We start from the raw sequence: 20604 nt of genomic DNA, 5'->3' as shown, positions 1-20604 counted from the left end.
TTCCATGCAAAGCAAGATAGTTCCAGCCGTGATTTGTCATCATTGTGATGATTATGGCTTACAGCTCATGAAAACCCCAAATCCACAATCTCAGAAAATGAGAATATTGTGAAAAGGTGGAATAATCTCGGCTCAAAGTGTCCCACTCTAATCAGCTCATTCAGCCATAACACCTGCAAAGGGTTCCTGAGCCTTTAAATGGTTTCTCAGTCTGGTTCAGTAGGAATCACAATCATGGGAAAGACTGCTGACCTGACACCATCACTGACACCCTCCATAAGGAGGGAAAGCCTCAAAAGGGAATTGCAGAAGAAGTTGGATGTTCCTAAAGTGCTGTATCAAAGCACATTAATAGAAAGTTATGTGGAAGGGAAAAGTGTGGAAGAAAAAGGTGCCCAAGCAGCAGGGATGACCGCAGCCTGGAGAGGATTGTCAGGAAAAGGCCATTCAAAAGTGTTGGGGACTTTCACAAGGAGTGGACTGAGGCTGGAGTCAGTGCATCAAGAGCCACCACACACAGACGGATCCTGGACATGGGCTTCAAATGTCGTATTCCTCTTGTCAAGCCGCTCCTGAACAACAAACAACGTCAGAAGCGTCTTACCTGGGCTAAAGGAAAACAGACCTGGTCTGTCCTCAGTGGTCCAAAGTCCTCTTTTCTGATGAGAGCAACTTTTGCATGTCATTTGGAAACCAAGGACCCAGAGTATGGAGGAAGAATGGAGAGGCCCAAGGACCCCGAGTATGGAGGAAGAATGGAGAAGCCCAAGGACCCCGAGTATGGAGGAAGAATGGAGAAGCCCAAGGACCCCGAGTATGGAGGAATTATGGAGAAGCACAAGGACCCGAGTATGGAGGAAGAATGGAGAGGCCCAAGGACCTGAGTATGGAGGAAGAATGGAGAGGCCCAAGGACCCCGAGTATGGAGGAAGAATGGAGAGGCACAAGGACCCCTAGTATGGAGGAAGAATGGAGAAGCGCAAGGACCCCGAGTATGGAGGAAGAATGGAGAAGCCCAAGGACCCCGAGTATGGAGGAAGAATGGAGAAGCACAAGGACCCGAGTATGGAGGAAGAATGGAGAGGCACAAGGACCCCGAGTATGGAGGAAGAATGGAGAGGCCCAAGGACCCCGAGTATGGAGGAAGAATGGAGAGGCCCAAGGACCCCGTGTATGGAGGAAGAATGGAGAGGCACAAGGACCCCGAGTATGGAGGAAGAATGGAGAGGCACGAGGACCCCGAGTATGGAGGAAGAATGGAGAGGCCCAAGGACCCCGAGTATGGAGGAAGAATTGAGAGGCACAAGGACCCCGAGTATGGAGGAAGAATGGAGAGGCACAAGGACCCCGAGTATGGAGGAAGAATGGAGAGGCCCAAGGACCCCGAGTATGGAGGAAGAATGGAGAGGCACAAGGACCCCGAGTATGGAGGAAGAATGGAGAGGCCCAAGGACCCCGAGTATGGAGGAAGAACGGAGAGGCCCAAGGACCCCGAGTATGGAGGAAGAATGGAGAGGCCCAAGGACCCCAAGTATGGAGGAAGAATGGAGAGGCACAAGGACCCCGAGTGTGGAGGAAGAATGGAGAGGCACACACTGCAAGATGCTTGAAGTCCAGTGTGAAGTTTCCACAGTCTGTGGTGATTTGGGGATCCATGTCATCTGCTGGTGTTGGTCCACTGAGCTTCATTAAGTCCAGGGTCAGCGCAGCCGTCTACCAGGAGATTTTGGAGCACTTCATGCTTCCTTCCACAGACGAGCTTTATGGGGATGCTGACTTCATTTTCCAGCAGGACTTGGCTCCGCCCACACTGCCAAAAGTACCAAAACCTGGTCACTGACCGTGGGATTACTGTGCTTGATTGGCCAGCAAACTCACCTGACCTGAACCCCATAGAGAATCTATGGGGCATTGCCAAGAGAAAGATGAGAGACATGAGACCGAACAATGCAGAAGAGCTGAAGGCCGCTATTGAAGCATCCTGGTCTTCCATAACACCTCAGCAGTGCCACAGGCTGATAGCTTCCATGCCACGCCGCATTGAGGCAGTAATTGCTGCAAAAGGGGCCCAAACCAAGTCCTGAGTACATATGCAGCTTCTACTTTTCAGAGGTGCGATATTGTTCTATGTACAATCCGTGTTTTATTGATTGCATGAAATATTCTCATTTTCTGAGATTGTGGATTTGGGGTTTTCATGAGCTGTAAGCCATAATCATCACAATGATGACAAATCACGGCTGGAACTATCTTGCTTTGCATGTAATGAGTCTCATATATTAGTTTCACCTTCTAAGTTGCTGCACTGAAATAAATGAACTTTTGCACCACATTCTCATTTTTCGAGTTTCACCTGTACGTACACACACACACACACACACCAACTTTTAATGTATACCTATAGTATACAGACCATTGTCAATGTTCATTTGCTAGGAAGGTTAGATATGCATGTGCATGCGTGTTGTATGCATACATGTAACATTTACATTGTCTCCCTATAATTGTATGTAGCTCATACATGCAGCATTCCTGTTTAGTAAAAGCACATTAATAGAAAGAAAATGTAATCTGCTGCACAAAAAATGACACTAAACAAATAAAGCATCCAGCACCAAGGTGTAGGATACACTATACCAGGGGTCTCCAAACTTTCTAAACAAAGGTCCAATTTACTGTCCTTCAGACTTTAGGGGGGGTTGGAATGAGGCTGTTGGGAGTAGAAGAGGTCCTGCCATCAGTGGGAATAGACAATACCCCATCTTTGGTGTCAGTGGGAAGAATTGGACCCCATTATTGAGGTCATTGGAAGGAATTGCAGCCCATCATTGGTGTCATTGGGCTCCATTGTTGGCATCATTGGGAGGAATTGTGCCCCATCATTGGGAGGAATTGTGCCCCATCATTGGGTGTCATTGGGAAGAGTTGTGCCCCATTGTTGAGGTCATTGGGAGGAATTGCACCCCATCATTGTTGTCATTGGGCCCCATTGTTGGCATCATTGGTAGGAATTGTGTCCCATCGTTGGGTGTCATTGAGAGGAGTTGTGCCCCATTGTTGAGGTCATTGGGGGGTATTGCACCCCATCATTGGTGTCATTGGTAGGAATTGTGTCCCACCGTTGGGTGTCATTGGGAGGAGTTGTGGCTCATTGTTGAGGTCATTGGGAGGAATTGCACCCATCATTAGTGTCACTGGGCCCCATTGTTGACATCATTGGGAGGAGTTGTGCTCCATCATTGGATGTCATTGGGAGGAATTGCACCCCATCATTAGTGTCACTGGGCCCCATTGTTGGCATCATTGGGAGGAGTTGTGCTCCATCATTGGATGTCATTAGGAGGAATTGTGCCCTATCTTTGGGTGTCATTGGGAGGAATTGTGCCCCATCCTTGGGTGTCATTGGGAGGAATTGGGCCACTTCATTGGTATCAGGGATGAAATAGTGCCCCAAGGGCCGGATAAAAGCAAGCAAAGGGCCACATCTGGCCCCCGGGCTGCAGTTTGGAGACCACTGCACTATACAATTCACTTATATTTGATTAGGTGCAGCGCTAATAGGATACACTATACCAGGAGTCTCCAAACTTGGAGAGTGACGGTTGGGAGTAGAAAAGGTCCTGATGTCAGTGGGAACAGACAATGCCCCATCTTTTGTGTCAGTGGGAGGAATTGGACCCAATTGTTGAGGTCATTGGGAGGAATTGCAGCCCATCATTGGTGTCATTGGGCCCCATTGTTGGCATCATTGATAGGAATTGTGTCCCATCGTAGGGTGTCATTGGGAGGAATTGTGTCCCATTGTTGGGTGTCATTGGGAGGAATTGTTCCCCTTCATTTGTTGTCATTGGGAGGAATTTTGCCCCATTGTTGGGTGCCATTGGGAGAAGTTGTGCCCCTCATTGGGTGTCATTGGAAGGAATTGTGCCCCATCGTTGGGTGCCATTGGGAGTTGTACCCCATCATTGGGTGTCATTGGGAGGAATTGTGCCCCATCATTGGGTGCTATTGGGAGGAGTTGTGCCCCATCATTGGGTGTCATTGGGAGGAGTTGTGCCCCATCGTTGGGTGCCCATGGGAGTTGTGCCCCATCGTTGGGTGTCATGGGAGGAATTGTGCCCCATCATTGGGTGCTATTGGGAGGAGTTGTGCCCCATCATTGGGTGTCATTGGGAGGAATTGTGCCACTTCATTGGTATCAGTGGATGAAATAGCTCCCCAAGGGCTGGATAAAAGCAAGCAAAGGGCCACATCTGGCCCCCGGGCTGCAGTTTGGAGGCTACTGCACTATACAATTCACCAACATTTGATTAAGTGCAGCACTAATTTAAAAAAAAACCTCTGAAAAGTGAAATGACACTCTGAAGATTGAGCTCAGTAGTTAATAGTAGGACTCATATTCCTCAGGAGGGCGGACCATCACTCTAAAGGGTTAACTCAATATCCATTGTGGATACAAATACAAACACTCAATGGAAATATGAAAAAACAAAAACCTCTGAAAAGTGAAATGACGCTCTGAAAAGTGAATTTAGCAGTGAATAAATAGCTAATATCCCTCTGAAGGGTGAAACCACCACTGAAGAGCCAGCTCAGTGACCACTATAAATACAACCTCAGTATTGACTAGGGATGCACCGATACCCTTTTGTGATTGGAGTGTATGAGTATCATCACTTTTGGTCAAGTACTCAAGCTCCACCCAACATGTTTCGTCAAAAATGACGTCATCAGGGGTTTTCTTGGCGCGGCACTTAATCAAAAGCACATTAATACACTACAGGGTTTTTGTTTCCTTGCTTTTCCTCAAAGCAGCCATAAAGATAAGTGAAATCAAGATGGAGTGAAAAATAAGCGACGCTAAAATTGGTCATTTCTGGAGTTGCTTGCGGGCGACCCCCGGACACAGCCATAGATCATCACTGGAAGATGATGTGATATTCGGGGTAGGCCTGGTTGTCATGAAATATCACAAACATTGAAGGGTCCTGGGCGTTATCCGTCACGCTGTCATAGCGGTCGGTGGGTTCGACTACGTTTTTGGCTGGAGGTTCTTTCATCCCTTGTCGTCCAACACAGTAGAGTCCGGTGAGAGCGCGGGCCAGGTACATGTGCTTCTGTCCGTCTCTATCAGGGCTGGCGTAATTAACGGAATAATCTGCATTCACTGCAAAATATGTGCCATTTCCATAAAGAGTACCTGTATGAAATGAAAGACAAGTCACACATTGGGATGACTTAACAGGAGAGTTCCAGAGGAGAGGTGCAGCAGGAGAGAAGGTCTGGAAGTGCGAGTGAAGATGAAAAAAGGCTGAATTCACACCATGTGTCTCTGTGTTTACAAGTGGTTCCATTATCGCCCAGCACACATCAAAGTGCTCTGGTGCACATGTCAGGGCATGGGTGTGAACTGGCCCATTTGGAACCATTGGACTTTGGACAGCATTGCGTTGAGACAGGCAGCCTGCTTTGCAGTGGCTATTTTAGTGATTTTTGTAACATAAATATATACATAGAATAATACATTATAAATACCTTCTGGAAATGAGAAGCTGAGCTTCCCCTATTCACAGGCTAATTAACTTGTGTGACTGGTTCGCAAAGGCTAGTTAAACAGGAAGTGATGTTGGCAGGAAATGGGGGGGAGAATTGAGAACCCCCACCCATGTGCTAAACACAGGAGGTCTGGAAGGAAGAGGAGGACCAGCTACACTATATTGCCAAAAGTATTGTCCCCCCCCCCTCCTCCAGTCATGTGATTCAGGTGTTCCAATCCCCTCCATGGCCACAGGTGTTCCAATCTCCTCCAAATCATTTGATTTAGGTGTTCCAATCCCCTCCATATCATGTGATTCAGGTATTCCAATCCCCTCCCAATCATGTGATTCAGGTGTTCCAATCCCCTCCCAATCATGTGATTCAAGTGTTCCAATCCCCTCCATATCATGTGATTCAGGTGTTCCAATCCCCTCCATATCATGTGATTCAGGTGTTCCAATCCCCTCCATGGACACAGGTGTATACAATCAAGCCCCTAGGCATGCAGACGGCTTCTACAAACATTGGTGAAAGAATGGGTCGCTCTCAGGAGCTCAGTGACTCCAAGCGTGGTCCCCTGATAGGTGGCCACCTGGGCAATAAGTCCATCCGTGACATTTCCTGGCAACTAAATATTCCACGCTCAACTGTTAGTGGGATTATAACAAAGTGGAAGCAACTGGGAACAACAGCCACTCAGCCACCAAGTGGTAGGCCACGTCACATGACAGGGCGGGGTCAGCGCATGCTGAAGCGCACGGTGCGCAGAAGTCGCCAACTGTCTGCAGAGTCAATAGCTAAAGACCTCCAAACTTGGTGTGGCCTTCAGATGAGCCCAACAACAGTGCGTAGAGAGCTTCATGGAATGGGTTTCCATGGCCGAGCAGCTGCATCCAAGCCTTCCATCACCAAGTGCAAGGCAAAGCGTCGGATGCCGTGGTGTAAAGCACGCTGCCACTGGACTCTAGAGCAGTGAGGAAGTGTTCTCTAGAGGGACCAATCACAATTCTCTGTCTGGCCATCCGATGGACGTGTCTGGGTTTGCCAGGAGAACGGTACTTACCTGACTGCATTGTGACTAGTGTAAAGCTTGGTGGAGGGGGGGTTATGGTGTGGGGTTGTTTTTCAGGGGTTGGGCTTGGCCCCCTAGTTCCAGTGAAGGGAACTCTTAAGGCGACAATTTCATGCTCTCAACTTTGTGGGAAGAGTTTGGGGATGGCCCCTTCCCTCTCCAACATGACTGCACACCAGTGCACAAAGCAAGGTCCATAAAGACATGGAGGAGCCAGTTTGGGGTGGAGGAACTTGACTGTCCTGCACAGAGTCCTGACCTCAACCCCATAGAACACCTTTGGGATGAATTAGAGCGGAGACTGCGAGCCAGGCCTCCTCCCCCGACATCAGTGCCTGACCTGACAAATGTGCTTCTGGAAGAATGGTCCAACCTTCCCATAGACACCCTCCTAAACCTTGAGGACGGCCTTCCCAGAAGAGTTGAAGCTGTTATAGCTGCAAAGGGCGGGGCCAACTCAATAATGAACCCTACGGACTAAGATTGGGGGGCCATTAAAGGTCATGTGCGTGGAAAGGCTGGCGCCCAATATGGAACCCTACGGACTAAGACTGGGAGGCCATTAAAGATCATGTGTGTGGAAAGGGCGGGGCCAACTCAATATTGAACCCTACGGACTAAGACTGGGGGGCCATTAAAGGTCATGTGTGTGGAAAGGGCGGGGCCAACTCAATATTGAACCCTACGGAGTAAGACTGGAAGGCCATTAAAGTTCATGTGTGTGGAAAGGCCGGCGGCCCAATACTTGGGGCAATATAGTGTATGTTCATTTTCCCTGAGCAACCGTCGTGAAGCTCGTGAAGCTAAGACACACATTAATTGGGGCAAATAGAGCTGATTGCTTATGTATGGACAGATTGTGTGGGTGCAGATGTAGAGCCCCAAATACCAACACTGTGTATTTGGGGCCACTCACCCACACCTGCACACTTCTCGAATTAGGGCCTGTGGCTGTGTTCATACACAGAGACAGAGGCTCCTGTTCATTCATAAACTGAAGCATAGCAAACACAGTTTACTATGCTTCAGTTATGAATGAACGCAGCGAGTGACTGATCACTCACTGTGTTCATTCCCTAAAGGAAGGGGTCGGTAAATTACACATTTACCAGGCCCCTTTCTCCGCTCTCCATCCTGAACATCCCCCTGCACACAGCAGCTTGCAGAGGGACTCAGATGTGGGCAGGACAGTAAGGGGGATTAGTGAGTTGGAGGGCAACCATAGGAACGATGCCCTGTGTGCCTCTCCCTCCAGCAACTGAAAGTTGGTGTGAGGGAAAGAGGGAGAAACCTTCTTTAAGCCGCTGCAGAGAGCCGCAAAGGGCATCGTTCCTGTAATTGCCACAGTACCGATCATCCTCCCTGTCCTGCCCACATCCAATTGCCCCTATTACCTTGGCCCTCCTGTATGCCAGGGCCCCGTAAAGGGGTAAAGGGGGTATGCTCTTATTATTGGCCCTGCTTCCAATATTTAGACTAGGGAGGCAGAACTGACAGAGACAAAACCTTGTGGAGATATGTCAGGGCGTGTATAGAGTAGTCAGGAGTCCATCTGGGACAGAGGAGCACGTGCGCCAATGCACAGGCCAGGCACATCCACTAGTGTCCTATGTGGACATGCTCATTTGCACTTGTGTTTGCATGCACATCCAATTCCACAAATTGGCACCAAACGCCCCATTCAAGGAGAGGAGCAGTGACAGAAGATTGCTGGATGATCTTCAGCTTGCCCTTGTTTCTTGCTCCCGTCTTATTATTGACTCGGCTTGCCTCTGGACTTCTCCTCTGCTGGATCGCTACGACCTCAGCTCATCTAAGGATTCTGCTTCTCTTAATTACCCGTATAGGACCCTGACCTGGCTCCTGACTCTTCTGCTGTATCCATCCTCTTGATCAGTGTAGGACCCTGGTTCCAGCTCCTGATGACACTTCTCCAGTTTTCCCCTACCAACCTGATTCTGAACCACCTTCATACACTACAGGTGTCATCACACAGCTTACTGCTGAACCTGCCCTGTTCCACCTCAAGTGTGCCTTGTGTTCCTGCTCACATCCTTGCCCACCTACCTAAAATCTACCCAGTCAGACACTTCTTGGAGCAGCCACCGGTGAACCAGTCTATTGGCACCTGTGTCTTCTTTGGGCCTTGCACTCCCTGCCAGCACCTCCAGGGGTACATAGACCAAAGCTGCAATGGAAGCCCTCTGATCACTTTGGCCTCCAACCAGGAGAAATGCTGCTTTCACACACAGCAGCAGCTCTGCCCGCCCCCCTCCCCCGCAGGCCATTAGAAGAAGGCTTTGTATTTTGTGAATGGATTCACATAATACAAAATGCTTTGTGACTGGAGAGTAGGAGGGGAGGGGTGGGCAGAGCGGCTGCAAGAAACCAGAAGGTCCAGCATTGGGGTGCTAGAAGTATAGCGATAGCTGTACTCCCGGCACTCAGTAAAAATGAAAATTGCAAATTAAAAGGATAAGTCCATGAGGTGACACACACCTCATTGAGCTTTACCCATAGTAATCTAAACCATCTTACAAAATGGCGGAATTCCTGGAGTTCATTTTTAAGCTGTAATTGTTCCTCTGAAATCTCTCACCGTTTTTCCCTGCGTAGCTGCGGTTGAATCCATTATGATTGACGTGTTGGATGGAGTTGAAGTCGGTCCCATGGAAAAGCTCCTTCTCACTGGTGGTGGAACTGTTCTTGGAGTCGATGTCCTGCTTCGTTATCTGGTACTTGAGCCAGAGATGTCTGTTCTGTACACGCCGAATCTGGGAGGACAAGGCATGCAAAGGTTCAGATCTATACAATGTTCTACCAACTAAACTGCAGAGTGTTCCACCCACTATAGAGGACATGTTCTATGAAGAATACAAGTCAAGTATTGGTTCTAACATGGTGTTATGGGTGGAATATTCTATTGAAGGTTTATGTCATAGTGCCAGTCATTATTCTGTAATTGGAGTGCCCAGTTCTTTCAGTGCCTCACAGGCCTCCGCTCTGTTGCTTCCCCGTCTTCTGGAGAACTCTAGAATCATATTGGGACAAAGAACAGGGCATGCAACCTGAATATTTATGGAACTCCAGCCAATCCCTGGGGAGCTGGTGAGAGAGCCCATAAATAATCTAAGGCTTGAGTAGCAGGGTGCATTATTCCTGGGCCCAGTCCTGCTGGAGGAGACCCCTGTGCAGAGGCTCTGCCACGGGTGCTGAATTTTAGGAGAAGCCTTCAGGAAGACACAAAGGTCCCAGATAGGCTTTGCTGGGGTGACAATTTGCTTGAGTCTGGTGATCAAGTTGGTTCCGGAGATGCTCATTGGAGAGAGCCAGGAGGAAGTTGGTGGGGAGTCAAGAGTCAAGCAGAAGAGCCAGGTGACTATCGGTAGGAGGCAACCGATGATCCTGTGTGGGTACATGACTCCAGTGCTGAAGAGTCAGTGACTGTGTGCAGCTTTGTAACTTCCGGAAGGAGTACTAGTCACTGTCAGCGTACAGATCCTGAGGGACATTCCTTTTTCTACAAGTGCAGCCAGAGAGTTGAGAACTCCTCTAGTTATCAAGTTCTACAGTTTCAGGGTATCCCATGATCCCTACCCCTATCCAAATTCATCGTTCCCGATAAAACCCCCAAAAGAGAAACCTCTAGACTGTTCTTTGGATCCCGTAGAAGAATAAGGGACATGCAGTATGCCTGGCTGTGTGTGTGTGTGGGGGGGGGGAGGACCAAATTCACCAGTGGTTCATTTGGGGGTGCGCCACTAGATATAGAGTTGTGCTCTAAAGTTTGCACCCCCTGGCAGAAATGGTAAAACTTTGGCATTGATAAGATTTTGATGAGCCAAAAACTGTCTTTTATTGAAGGATGGTGATGATATGAAGCCATTTATGATCACAGAGTTGTCTGGCTCCTTTTTAAGCCGTAATGATAAAAGAAATCACCCAAATGGCCCGGATCAAAAGTCCCCCCCCCCCCCCCCGGAATGTTCGGCCTTGGTACAGACACGCAAGGTGACACACACAGGTTAAAATAGCAATTAAAAGGTTAATTTCCCACATCTGTGGCTTTTGGAATTGCAATTAGTGTCTGTGTATACATAGTCAGTGAGTTCGCTCTCACATGGATGCACTGAGCAGGCTTAGATACTGAGCCATGGGGAGCAGAAAAGAACTGTCAAAAGACCTGTATAATAATGATAGAACTTTATAAAGATGGAAATGGATATAAAAATATATCCAAACCCTTGAATATGCCGGTCAGTACTTTTAAATCACTTTTTAAGAAGTGCACAATTCGGGGATCTCTTGATATCAAGCCAAGGTAAGGTAGACCAAGAAAGTTTGCAGCCACAACTGGCAGAAGAATTGTTCAGGATACAAAGTAAAACCCCCCACAGGTCACCTCAGGAGAAATACATGCTGCTCTGAAAAATGATGGTGTGGTTGTTTCAAGGAGCACAAAATGAGCTGCATAGTTGACTTGCCAGAAAGAAGCCTTACTGCGCCAATGACACAAAAAAGCCCGGTTGCAATATGCCTGACAACACCTTGACACTCCTCAAAGCTTCTGACACACTGTAATCTGGAGTGACGAGGCCAAAATAGAGCTTTATGATCACAACCATAAGCGTTATGTTTGGAAAGGGGTCATCAAGGCCTATTTCACCAAGAATACCATCCCCACTGGGAAGTCAATGACTCTTCCTTCCCCACCTCCATCAATGAGCCTTCCCTCCCCACCTCCATCGATGAGCCTTCCTTCCCCACCTCCATTGATGAGCCTTCCCTCCCCACCTCCATCCATGAGCCTTCCCTCCCCACCTCCATCGATGAAACTTTCTTCCCCACCTCCATCGGCGAGCCTTCTCTCCCCACCTCCATTGATGAGCCTTCCCTTCCCACCTCCATTGATGAGCCTTCCTTCCCCACCTCCATCGATGAACCTTCCCTCCCCACCTCCATCGATGAGCCTTCCCTCCCCACCTCCATCGATGAGCCTTTTCTCCCCACCTCCATCGATCAAACTTCCTTCCCCACCTCCATCAGCGAGCCTTCTCTCCCCACCTCCATCAATGAGCCTTCCTTCTCTGCCTCCATTGATGAACCTTAACTCCCCACCTCCATCGATGAGCCTTCCCTCCCCACCTCCATCGATGAAACTTCCTTCCCCACCTCCATCGGCAAACCTTCTCTCCCCACCTCCATCGATGAACCTTCCCTTCCCACCTCCATCGATGAGCCTTCCCTCCCCACCTCCATTGATGAGCCTTCCTTCCCCACCTCCATCGATAAACCTTCCCTCCCCACCTCCATCAATGAGCCTTCCCTCCCCACCTCCATCGATGAGCCTTTTCTCCTTACCTCCATCGATGAAACTTCCTTCCCCACCTCCATCAGCGAGCCTTCTCTCCCCACCTCCATCAATGAGCCTTCCTTCCCCGCCTCCATTGATGAGCCTTCCCTCCCCACCTTCATCGATGAGCCTTCCCTCCCCACCTCCATCGATGAGCCTTCCCTCCCCACCTCCATCAATGAGCCTTCCCTCCCCACCTCCATCGATGAGCCTTCCTTCCCCACCTCCATTGATGAGCCTTCCTTCCCCACCTCCATTGATGAAACTTCTCCCCACCTCCATTGACGAGCCTTCTCTCCCCACCTCCATTGACGAGCCTTCTCTCCCCACCTCCATTGACGAGCCTTCTCTCCCCATCTCCATTGACAAGCCTTCCCTTCTCACCTCTATCAATGAACCTTCACTTCCCACCTACATCAATGAGCCTTGGACGCCCATGACCCTGACCCCGGTTGGCTGTTTTTTTCCTTCCTTGGATAGCATTTTGTTGATCCTGACCACTGTAGACCAGGAACATCCCACAAAAGCTACAATTTTGGAGTTGCTCTGACCCAGTCGTCTAGAAATTACAATTTGGTTCTTGTCAAAGTCTCTCAAATCCTTCTGCGCGTCCATTCTTTCCGTTTTCCTGAGCTGAATTTTGATGACTTGGCTGTCAGATCACACTTCCTGTCTTTTGATTTTGCTCTGCAATTGTCTAACATTGCCCTTGGAGATATTTTGCATCCCTGCACCTGTTAGAAGCTTGCCAGAGGTCCAGAAAGGCAAGCAAATAGCTCAGCACTTTCCATCTTTCCAGCCTGTATCATGTCACCAGTGGAGCCTCTACTAGGGGATCTATCTGGCATCACCCAGTAGCGGTGTGACCCTGTGAACCTTGCATCTCCAGGTAAGTCACACATCTCTCCCTGATGGCATGGAAGATCCACCTACTCCATGACACATACTTAGCACCAGCCTCCAGTGCCATGTTGGCATGTCCAATCTCCATCCTATGAGCATGTGGGGAAGTGCAACATGCTGCGGGCAGTAAACACACAGAGTCTGGTTGCGGTGAAACTTGAACCTTGTATTGAGCAGAATGCCAACGCTACAAACACCCTAGTAGAGCACCGCTAGGAAAATAACACAGTTCAACACAGCAAAAGATGTGGCTGAGGAGAGGTGCCAATGTGTCTGTTTCAGAGGGAGAAATGCGGCCTGGTTGGTCTAGTCCCAAGAGGGAAGGCTTCTTCTGGACAGTTACTTTCCCTAACAAGCTGAGTCTCCTTCCTTACCCTAGTCACTCACAAATATGCCTGCCAAAACCCATGGACCATAGACCCTGCTGACCCAAGATGGCCATCAAGGGTAACATGGCTGCAGTGTAGCCAACCAAAACCAAAGAGAAATGGTGTTTGCCTTGGACTTCCTCTCCAGGCTTTGGCATCAGTCAGGTTGAGTGCCACCTACAGTGGAGAAAACAGACTGCACTTGCCTACAGGTAGACCACCATCACTCCCAGCCAGAATTCTATCAGTGACATCTGAACCATTCATCACAATGTATTGGAGACAATACCTTCAGTATTGTGTTTCCACAGCTCTTCTGGAATTTCTGCTGTACAGAAGAGTATTCAGGAGTTCCTGGAATGACATCCACTTCCATTACACGTTTCCTACCCATCGGCTTCCAGTGTGACGGTAAACTATGATAATCCCCATCTGTAAGATAAGATGTGCAGTCAGGACCAGAAGAAGAACTAGACAAGTAAAACCTTGGTGTACAGCCGTGCTGAGAGCATTGACATGGCAGCCAATAAGACCTTCTTCCTGGACAGGGCTGAGGATTTTTCTAGGAATTGAAGGACTGACACTTCTCAGATTTTTAATGTTGAAAGTTCACTGTGTGCCATAAAAAGACTCAACCAGGACAGAGGCTTTTGGAGGGGACTGCAGGCTAGCCTCTTGCCTACTGACCATGGGTCCTGGCATCTGAGGGGGCTCTATCCTTTAGGAGGTGTGTGCCTGGGGGGGACCTTTGGAGTAGTTTTACTTTGCATTCATGTCTCTCCCGAAACACACGAAGAACTGGAGGACCAGCATACAGATTTGGGGCCTCTGTGCCCAAACAGTGGTGTATTTAGGTTTCGTGCTGCCCTAGAGAATCGGCTCTCCCCCCCATGGAGATACCCTGACACTGACAAACACCCCCCTCCCCCACGATAAGAGCCTGAACGGGAGAGCCTTCCATTACCATGGCCCCATGCACACTGGCAACCCCCCCCCACACACACACCCTGGCAAGAGACACTCACCTTCACAGCTGCTGGACAACCCTGGGAACAAGAGTAAGGCTCTGCATACACCATCAAGCAGTCTTTCTCAGATCCCACCTTGTGTCCTTTCTTCCATCCCTTCTTTTGGGGTTTGGCGCTTCCCCCCTGAAAAATGCTGCTGCCCCCCCTGAAAAAATGCCGCCCTAGGCAAATGCCTTGTTTGCCTTGTGGTTAATACACCCCTGTGCCCAAACCAGCATTGGCTGCTTCCATCCCCCTCCTAGACTCAGGGCAGGTCTTATTATAATCAACTCAAACCAACCTGATGCTGAGGCCTATTGCCGCAATCTGTTTGTTAAGGTGTGATGTGTTTACTGTTGTGTTTTTGTCCCAATGTTAATTGAGTTAATTGAGTCACCTATTGTTTCTGTCTGTTGGCTAGTGATCCTGGAGGTTCCTACATGATGGGATTAGATTGGTGTCAGCTTTACCTCGTATTCTAATCAGTGTGGTATGTTTATCCCAATGTGTAATATTTTTTTTTTTTATTGTTCATGTGGGGACTGGCCCTATTTCTTAAGTGTATAAAAACCTGTATTTCTGTTCAATAAACCGTTCCAGTTGCACTTAAGCTAGTGTTGCCTAGTCCTCGGGTGCAATTCCCGGCTATAATACCTTGTTTCTGTGTCCCAGAGGTGGGGAAGCAGTTCTGTTTTGGGGAGATATGGACTTGAATCCAAAGTAAAACTACTCCAAAGGTCCCTCCGGGCACACACCTCCCAAAGAATAGAGCCCCCTCAGATGCCAGGGCCCATGGTCACTAGGCAAGCGGCTAGCCTGCAGTCTCCTCCAAAAGCCCCCGTCCCGGTTGGGTCTGTCACAATAACCTTTATTGGAAATCTAAAATTGATCCTTTATCTATTGACATGATTTGCACAACTGTTAGATAATACCATTCTAAAACTATTCCATTCTAAAACTATTCCATTCTAAAACTATTCCATTCTAAAACTATTCCATTCTAAAACTATTCCATTCTAAAACTTTTCCAGGAAAGTTTATTGCAAACAGTTAAGCCAACTCCACTCCACTCACAACATTTGCAGAATCATATCTACATTTTTCGGGGCCTCCAGTGATCTGCTGCTTGAACCTGATGTTTGCTGTGCAAACTCGTAAAGTCCCGTACACATGATGAGAATATCGGACGAATGATTGTCTGTTTTTTTTTTTCTGCATACTCATATCGAAAATGAAGAGGTTACTAAAGTTATAAAAATTCTCGAATAAAGATTCGGAAGTGATGTCAAGTATTTGTATTGTATTTTCAGATTAAAACTGTACTGATTAAATGAAAATCGTACAATTTGGTATTGTACTAGAAAACATTTTTGTGCTTGTCCCTTCGAATAATCTCAGACATAAACTGTGTACTAACAATGACGCACAAATGCTTTGAAAGCGGTACTTTTCGTACGATGTTCTGATCATGTGTACTAGGCCTTATACTTCACCAGTATACTGATACCATATACTGATAATTGAGTCTGCCTACACTGTATCCCGGATTTATTCTGTTAAGCCCCAACTAAAGGAGTTGCGTTAAAACCCCCAGAGCCCGTTGGAACAAACTTGTATTTAGACATAATTATCACATTGTGGTGCTTCAAGCAAAACATGACTTAGTACTTGGTGAAGGAACCCTTGTTGGCGAGCACAGAGGTGAGACGTGTCTTGTAGTTGGTGGTAGAACCCTTGTTGGCGAGCACAGAGGTGAGACGTTCCTTGCAGTTGGTGGAGGAACCCTTGTTGGTGAGCACAGAGGTGAAACGTTCCTTGTAGTTGGAGAAACCCTTGTTCGTGAGCACAGAGGTGAGACGTTTCTTGTAGTTGGTGTAGGAACCCTTGCTGGCGAGCACAGAAGTGAGCCGTTCCTTGTAGTTGGAGGAACCCTTGTTGGTGACCACAGAGGTGAGACGTTCCTTGTAGTTGGTGGAGGAACCCTTGTTGGTGAGCACAGAGGTGAGACGTTTCTTGTAGTTGGCGGAGAAACCCTTGTTGGTGAGCACAGAGGTGAGACGTTCCTTGTAGTTGGTGGAGGAACCCTTGTTGGTGAGCACAGAGGTGAGACGTGTCTTGTAGTTGGTGGAGGAACCCTTGTTGGCGAGGACAGAGATGAGGCGTTTCTTGTAGTTGGTGGAGGAACCCTTGTTGGTGAGCACAGAGGTGAGACGTTTCTTGCAGTTGGTGGAGGAACCCTTGTTGGTGAGCACAGTGGTGAAACATTCCTTGTAGTTGGTGGAGGAACCCTTGTCGTGAGCACAGAGGTGAAACGTTCCTTGTAGTTGGTGTAGGAACCCTTGTTGGCGAGCACAGAGGTAAGACGTTCCTTGTAGCTGGTGGAAGAACCCTTGTTGGAGAGCACAGAGGTGAAACATTCCTTGTAGTTGGTGGAGGAACCCTTGTTGGCGAGCACAGAGGTGAGATGTTCCTTGTAGTTGGTGGAGGAACCCTTGTTGGCGAGCACAGAGCTGAGACGTTTCTTGTAGTTGGTGGAGGAACCCTTGTTGGTGAGCACAGAAGTGAGACGTTCCTTGTAGTTGGAGGAACCCTTGTTGGTGAGCACAGAGGTAAGACGTTCCTTGTAGTTGGTGGAGGAACCCTTGTTGGCGACCACAGAGGTGAGACGTTTCTTGTAGTTGGTGGAGGAACCCTTGTTGGTGAGCACAGCGGTGAGACATTTCTCCACCAACTACAAGGAACATCTCACTTCTGTGCTCACCAACAAGGGTTCCTCCACCAACTACAAGGAACGTCTCAACTCTGTGCTCACCAACAAGGGTCCCTCCACCAACTACAAGGAACGTTTCACCTCTGTGCTCGCCAACAAGGGTTCTTCCACCAACTACAAGGAATGTTTCACCTCTGTGCTTGCCAACAAGGGTTCTTCCACCAACTACAAGGAACGTCTTACCTCTGTGCTCGCCAACAAGGGTTCCTCCACCAACTACAAGGAACATTTCACCTCTGTGCTGGCCAACAAGGGTTCCTCCACCAACTACAAGGAACGTTTCACCTCTGTGCTTGCCAACAAGGGTTCTTCGACCAACTACAAGAAACATCTCACCTCTGTGCTCGCCAACAAGGCTTCTTCCACCAACTACAAGGAACGTCTCGCCTCTGTGCTCGCCAACAAGGGTTTCTCCACCAACTACAAGGAACGTTTCACCTCTGTGCTCGCCAACAAGGGTTCCTCCACCAACTACAAGGAACGTTTCACCTTTGTGCTTGCCAACAAGGGTTCTTCGACCAACTACAAGAAACATCTCACCTCTGTGCTCGCCAACAAGGCTTCTTCCACCAACTACAAGAAACGTCTCATCTCTATGCTCGCCAACAAGGGTTCCTCCACCAACTACAAGGAATGTTTCACCTCTGTGCTCTCCAACAAGGGTTCTTCCACCAGCTACAAGGAACGTCTTACCTCTGTGCTCGCCAACAAGGGTTCCTACACCAACTACAAGGAACGTTTCACCTCTGTGCTCACCAACAAGGGTTCCTCCACCAACTACAAGGAACGTCTCACCTCTGTGCTCACCAACAAGGGTTCCTCCACCAACTACAGGAAACGTCTCACCTCTGTGCTCATCAACAAGGGTTCCTCCACCAACTACAAGGAACGTCTCACCCCTGTGCTCACCAACAAGGGTTCCTCCACCAACTACAAGGAACGTCTCATCTCTGTGCTCGCCAACAAGGGTTCTTCCACCAACTACAAGAAACATCTCACCTCTGTGCTCGCCAACAAGGGTTCTTCCACCAACTACAAGAAACATCTCACCTCTGTGCTCGCCAACAAGGGTTCCTCTACCAACTACAAGGAACGTCTCACCTCTGTGCTCACCAACAAGGGTTCCTCCACCAACTACAAGGAACGTCTCACCTCTGTGCTCACCAACAAGGGTTCCTCCACCAACTACAAGGAACGTCTCACCTCTGTGCTCACCAACAAGGGTTCTTCCACCAACTACAAGAAACATCTCACCTCTGTGCTCGCCAACAAGGGTTCCTCCACCAAGTACTAAGTCATGTTTTGCTTGGGGATCATATACTTATTTTACTCACTGAATGGCAACTCCATTTATAAGATTTGTATCATGTGTTGTTTCTGGATTTTTGGTTGATATTCTGTCTCTATCCTTTAAAATACACCGATGATAAAAATATATAGACCCTTAATTTCTGTGTAAGTGGGCGAATGTACGAAATCCGTAGGGGATCAAATCATGATTTCCCCCACTGTACATACAGAAATGTTTCTTCCCCTTTTTTGTTCAGTTGACCGTCCCGAACTCTCACCGCAACTCACCGCAGATCCTAGTGAATTCTTCCTTTTTTGTTTTGGGCAGGGCAGTCCCCTCTCTCTTCTTCATGCTCCTGTAGAAATCGTTCAGCAACTGTTGCTGGAACAGAACCACTTTCACCGTCCGAAGAGAACGGACCGATTTAGATTTGATGAACTCCTCCAAACCATCCAGGATTAAGTCGGCCACTGTGGAGGCGGCTAATCCCCCCGCACCTGTATCAATGAGACAAAATGTTTACCATAGATATCTACTGACCACAAAATGTAACTTTTCTTTCAGTAAATGTAAAAGGTAAAAAACATCACTCAGAGGAACCAAAAGTTCTGTATTGAAAAATTGTAGCAGATGAGGATACTACATAAAGCTTCTCTCAAAGCTCCAAGAAACTGGTAGAATCGGTTAATTAACCGGTCTACAGACCTGGGAACCCAGCACAGGGATGGTGGGAACCCCTTATAATGGGCACAGCGGGCATACAGACATGGGAATTCAGCACAGGGATGGTAGGAACCCCTCATAATGGGCACAGCGGGCGTATAGACCTGGGAACTTGGCACAGGGATGGTGGTAACCCCTCATAATGGGCAAAGCGGGCGTAAAGACCTGGGAACTCTGCACAGGGATGGCGGGAACCCCTCATAATGGGCAAAGCGGGCGTAAAGACCCGGGAACTCTGCACAGGGATGGCGGGAACCCCTCATAATGGGCACAGCGGGCGTATAGACCTGGGAACTTGGCACAGGGATGTAGGAACCTCTCATAATGGGCAAAGCGGGCGTAAAGACCCGGGAACTCTGCACAGGGATGGCGGGAACCCCTCATAATGGGCACAGTGGGCGTATAGACCTGGGAACTTGGCACAGGGATGTAGGAACCTCTCATAATGGGCAAAGCGGGCGTAAAGACCCGGGAACTCTGCACAGGGATGGCGGGAACCCCTCATAATGGGCACAGTGGGCGTATAGACCTGGGAACTTGGCACAGGGATGGTAGGAACCTCTCATAATGGACAAAGCGGGTGTACAGGCCCGGGAACTCAGCACAGGGATGGTGGGAACCCATCATAATGGGTACGGGGGGGGGGGTGTACAGGCCCAGGAACTCAGCACAGGCACATTGGGAACTCCTCATAATGAGCACAACGGGTGTATAGACCTGGGAACTCAGCACTGGGATAGTGGGAACCCCTCATAATGGGCAAAGCGGGCGTACAGACCCGGGAACTCAGCACTGGGATAGTGGGAACCCCTCATAATGGGCACAGCAGGAGTATAGACCTGGGAAGTCAGGATAAGGATGGCGGGAACCCCTCATAATGAGCACAGCAGGTGTACAGAGCTGGGAACTCAGCACAGGGATGGTGGGAACCCCTCATAGTGGGCACAGTGGGGGTACAGACCCGGGAACTCAGCATAAGGATGGCGGGAACCCCTCATAATGGGCACAGCGGGGGTACAGACCCGGGAACTTGGCACAGGGATAGTGAGAACCCCTCATAATGAGCACAACGGGCGTTCAGACCCGGGAACTTGGCACAGGGATGGTTGGAACCCCTCATAATGGGCACGGCAGGAGTACAGACCCGGGAACTCAGCATAAGCGCTGGAGCGCTTCTGGCGCAAAAGCAGATCCCCTCGTGCGTTCTCCCTCTACAGAGCCGTCTACCTCGCCTACACCACCTCCCTCCACGCCGCCAAGCAAGCCTATTTCATAACCCTTATCAACACCCTCTCCACCTGTCCTCGCCGGCTCTTCTCCACTTTCAACTCCCTGCTCTCTCCCCCCCACCTCCACCCAGCACCTCACTCACCGCCCACAAGATTGCCAATCACTTCCAAAACAAGATTGACGCAATCCATAAGGACATTGTCAACTCACAATCCACCTCTCCACCCAGTCTCTCGCCCTTCTCCAAACCCGCAACCCTCCCCTCCCCTGACCTCATAGCCGCACTACCCCCCACTATACCCAATGCCCCGCACACCATCACCTCCCCAACACTCCGCTCCTTCAGCCC

At 49.0% G+C, this 20604-nt stretch overlaps 1 protein-coding gene across 1 annotated transcript in view; it reads right to left on the bottom strand.

Annotated features, from left to right (window-relative positions):
* Positions 1-4823: 4823 nt before the first annotated feature.
* Positions 4824-20604, bottom strand: part of LOC149434579 (protein mono-ADP-ribosyltransferase PARP15-like) — a 36632-nt gene continuing 20851 nt past the window's right edge. Inside the window, exons 6-9 of the mRNA XM_089663622.1 lie at positions 18590-18799; positions 13524-13666; positions 9210-9384; positions 4824-5200 (exon numbers count right to left, since the gene is read on the bottom strand). Coding sequence (XP_089519748.1) covers positions 4920-5200; positions 9210-9384; positions 13524-13666; positions 18590-18799 — 809 coding nt within the window. The 3' untranslated portion in view covers positions 4824-4919. The remainder of the gene's footprint in view (positions 5201-9209; positions 9385-13523; positions 13667-18589; positions 18800-20604) is intronic.

This window comes from Staurois parvus, unplaced genomic scaffold, assembly GCF_062004578.1.
Source record: "Staurois parvus isolate SC_StPar_1 unplaced genomic scaffold, SC_StPar_1.0 ptg001732l, whole genome shotgun sequence".
NCBI lineage: Eukaryota > Metazoa > Chordata > Amphibia > Anura > Ranidae > Staurois > Staurois parvus.
This window is presented reverse-complemented; position numbering and strand designations above follow the sequence as displayed.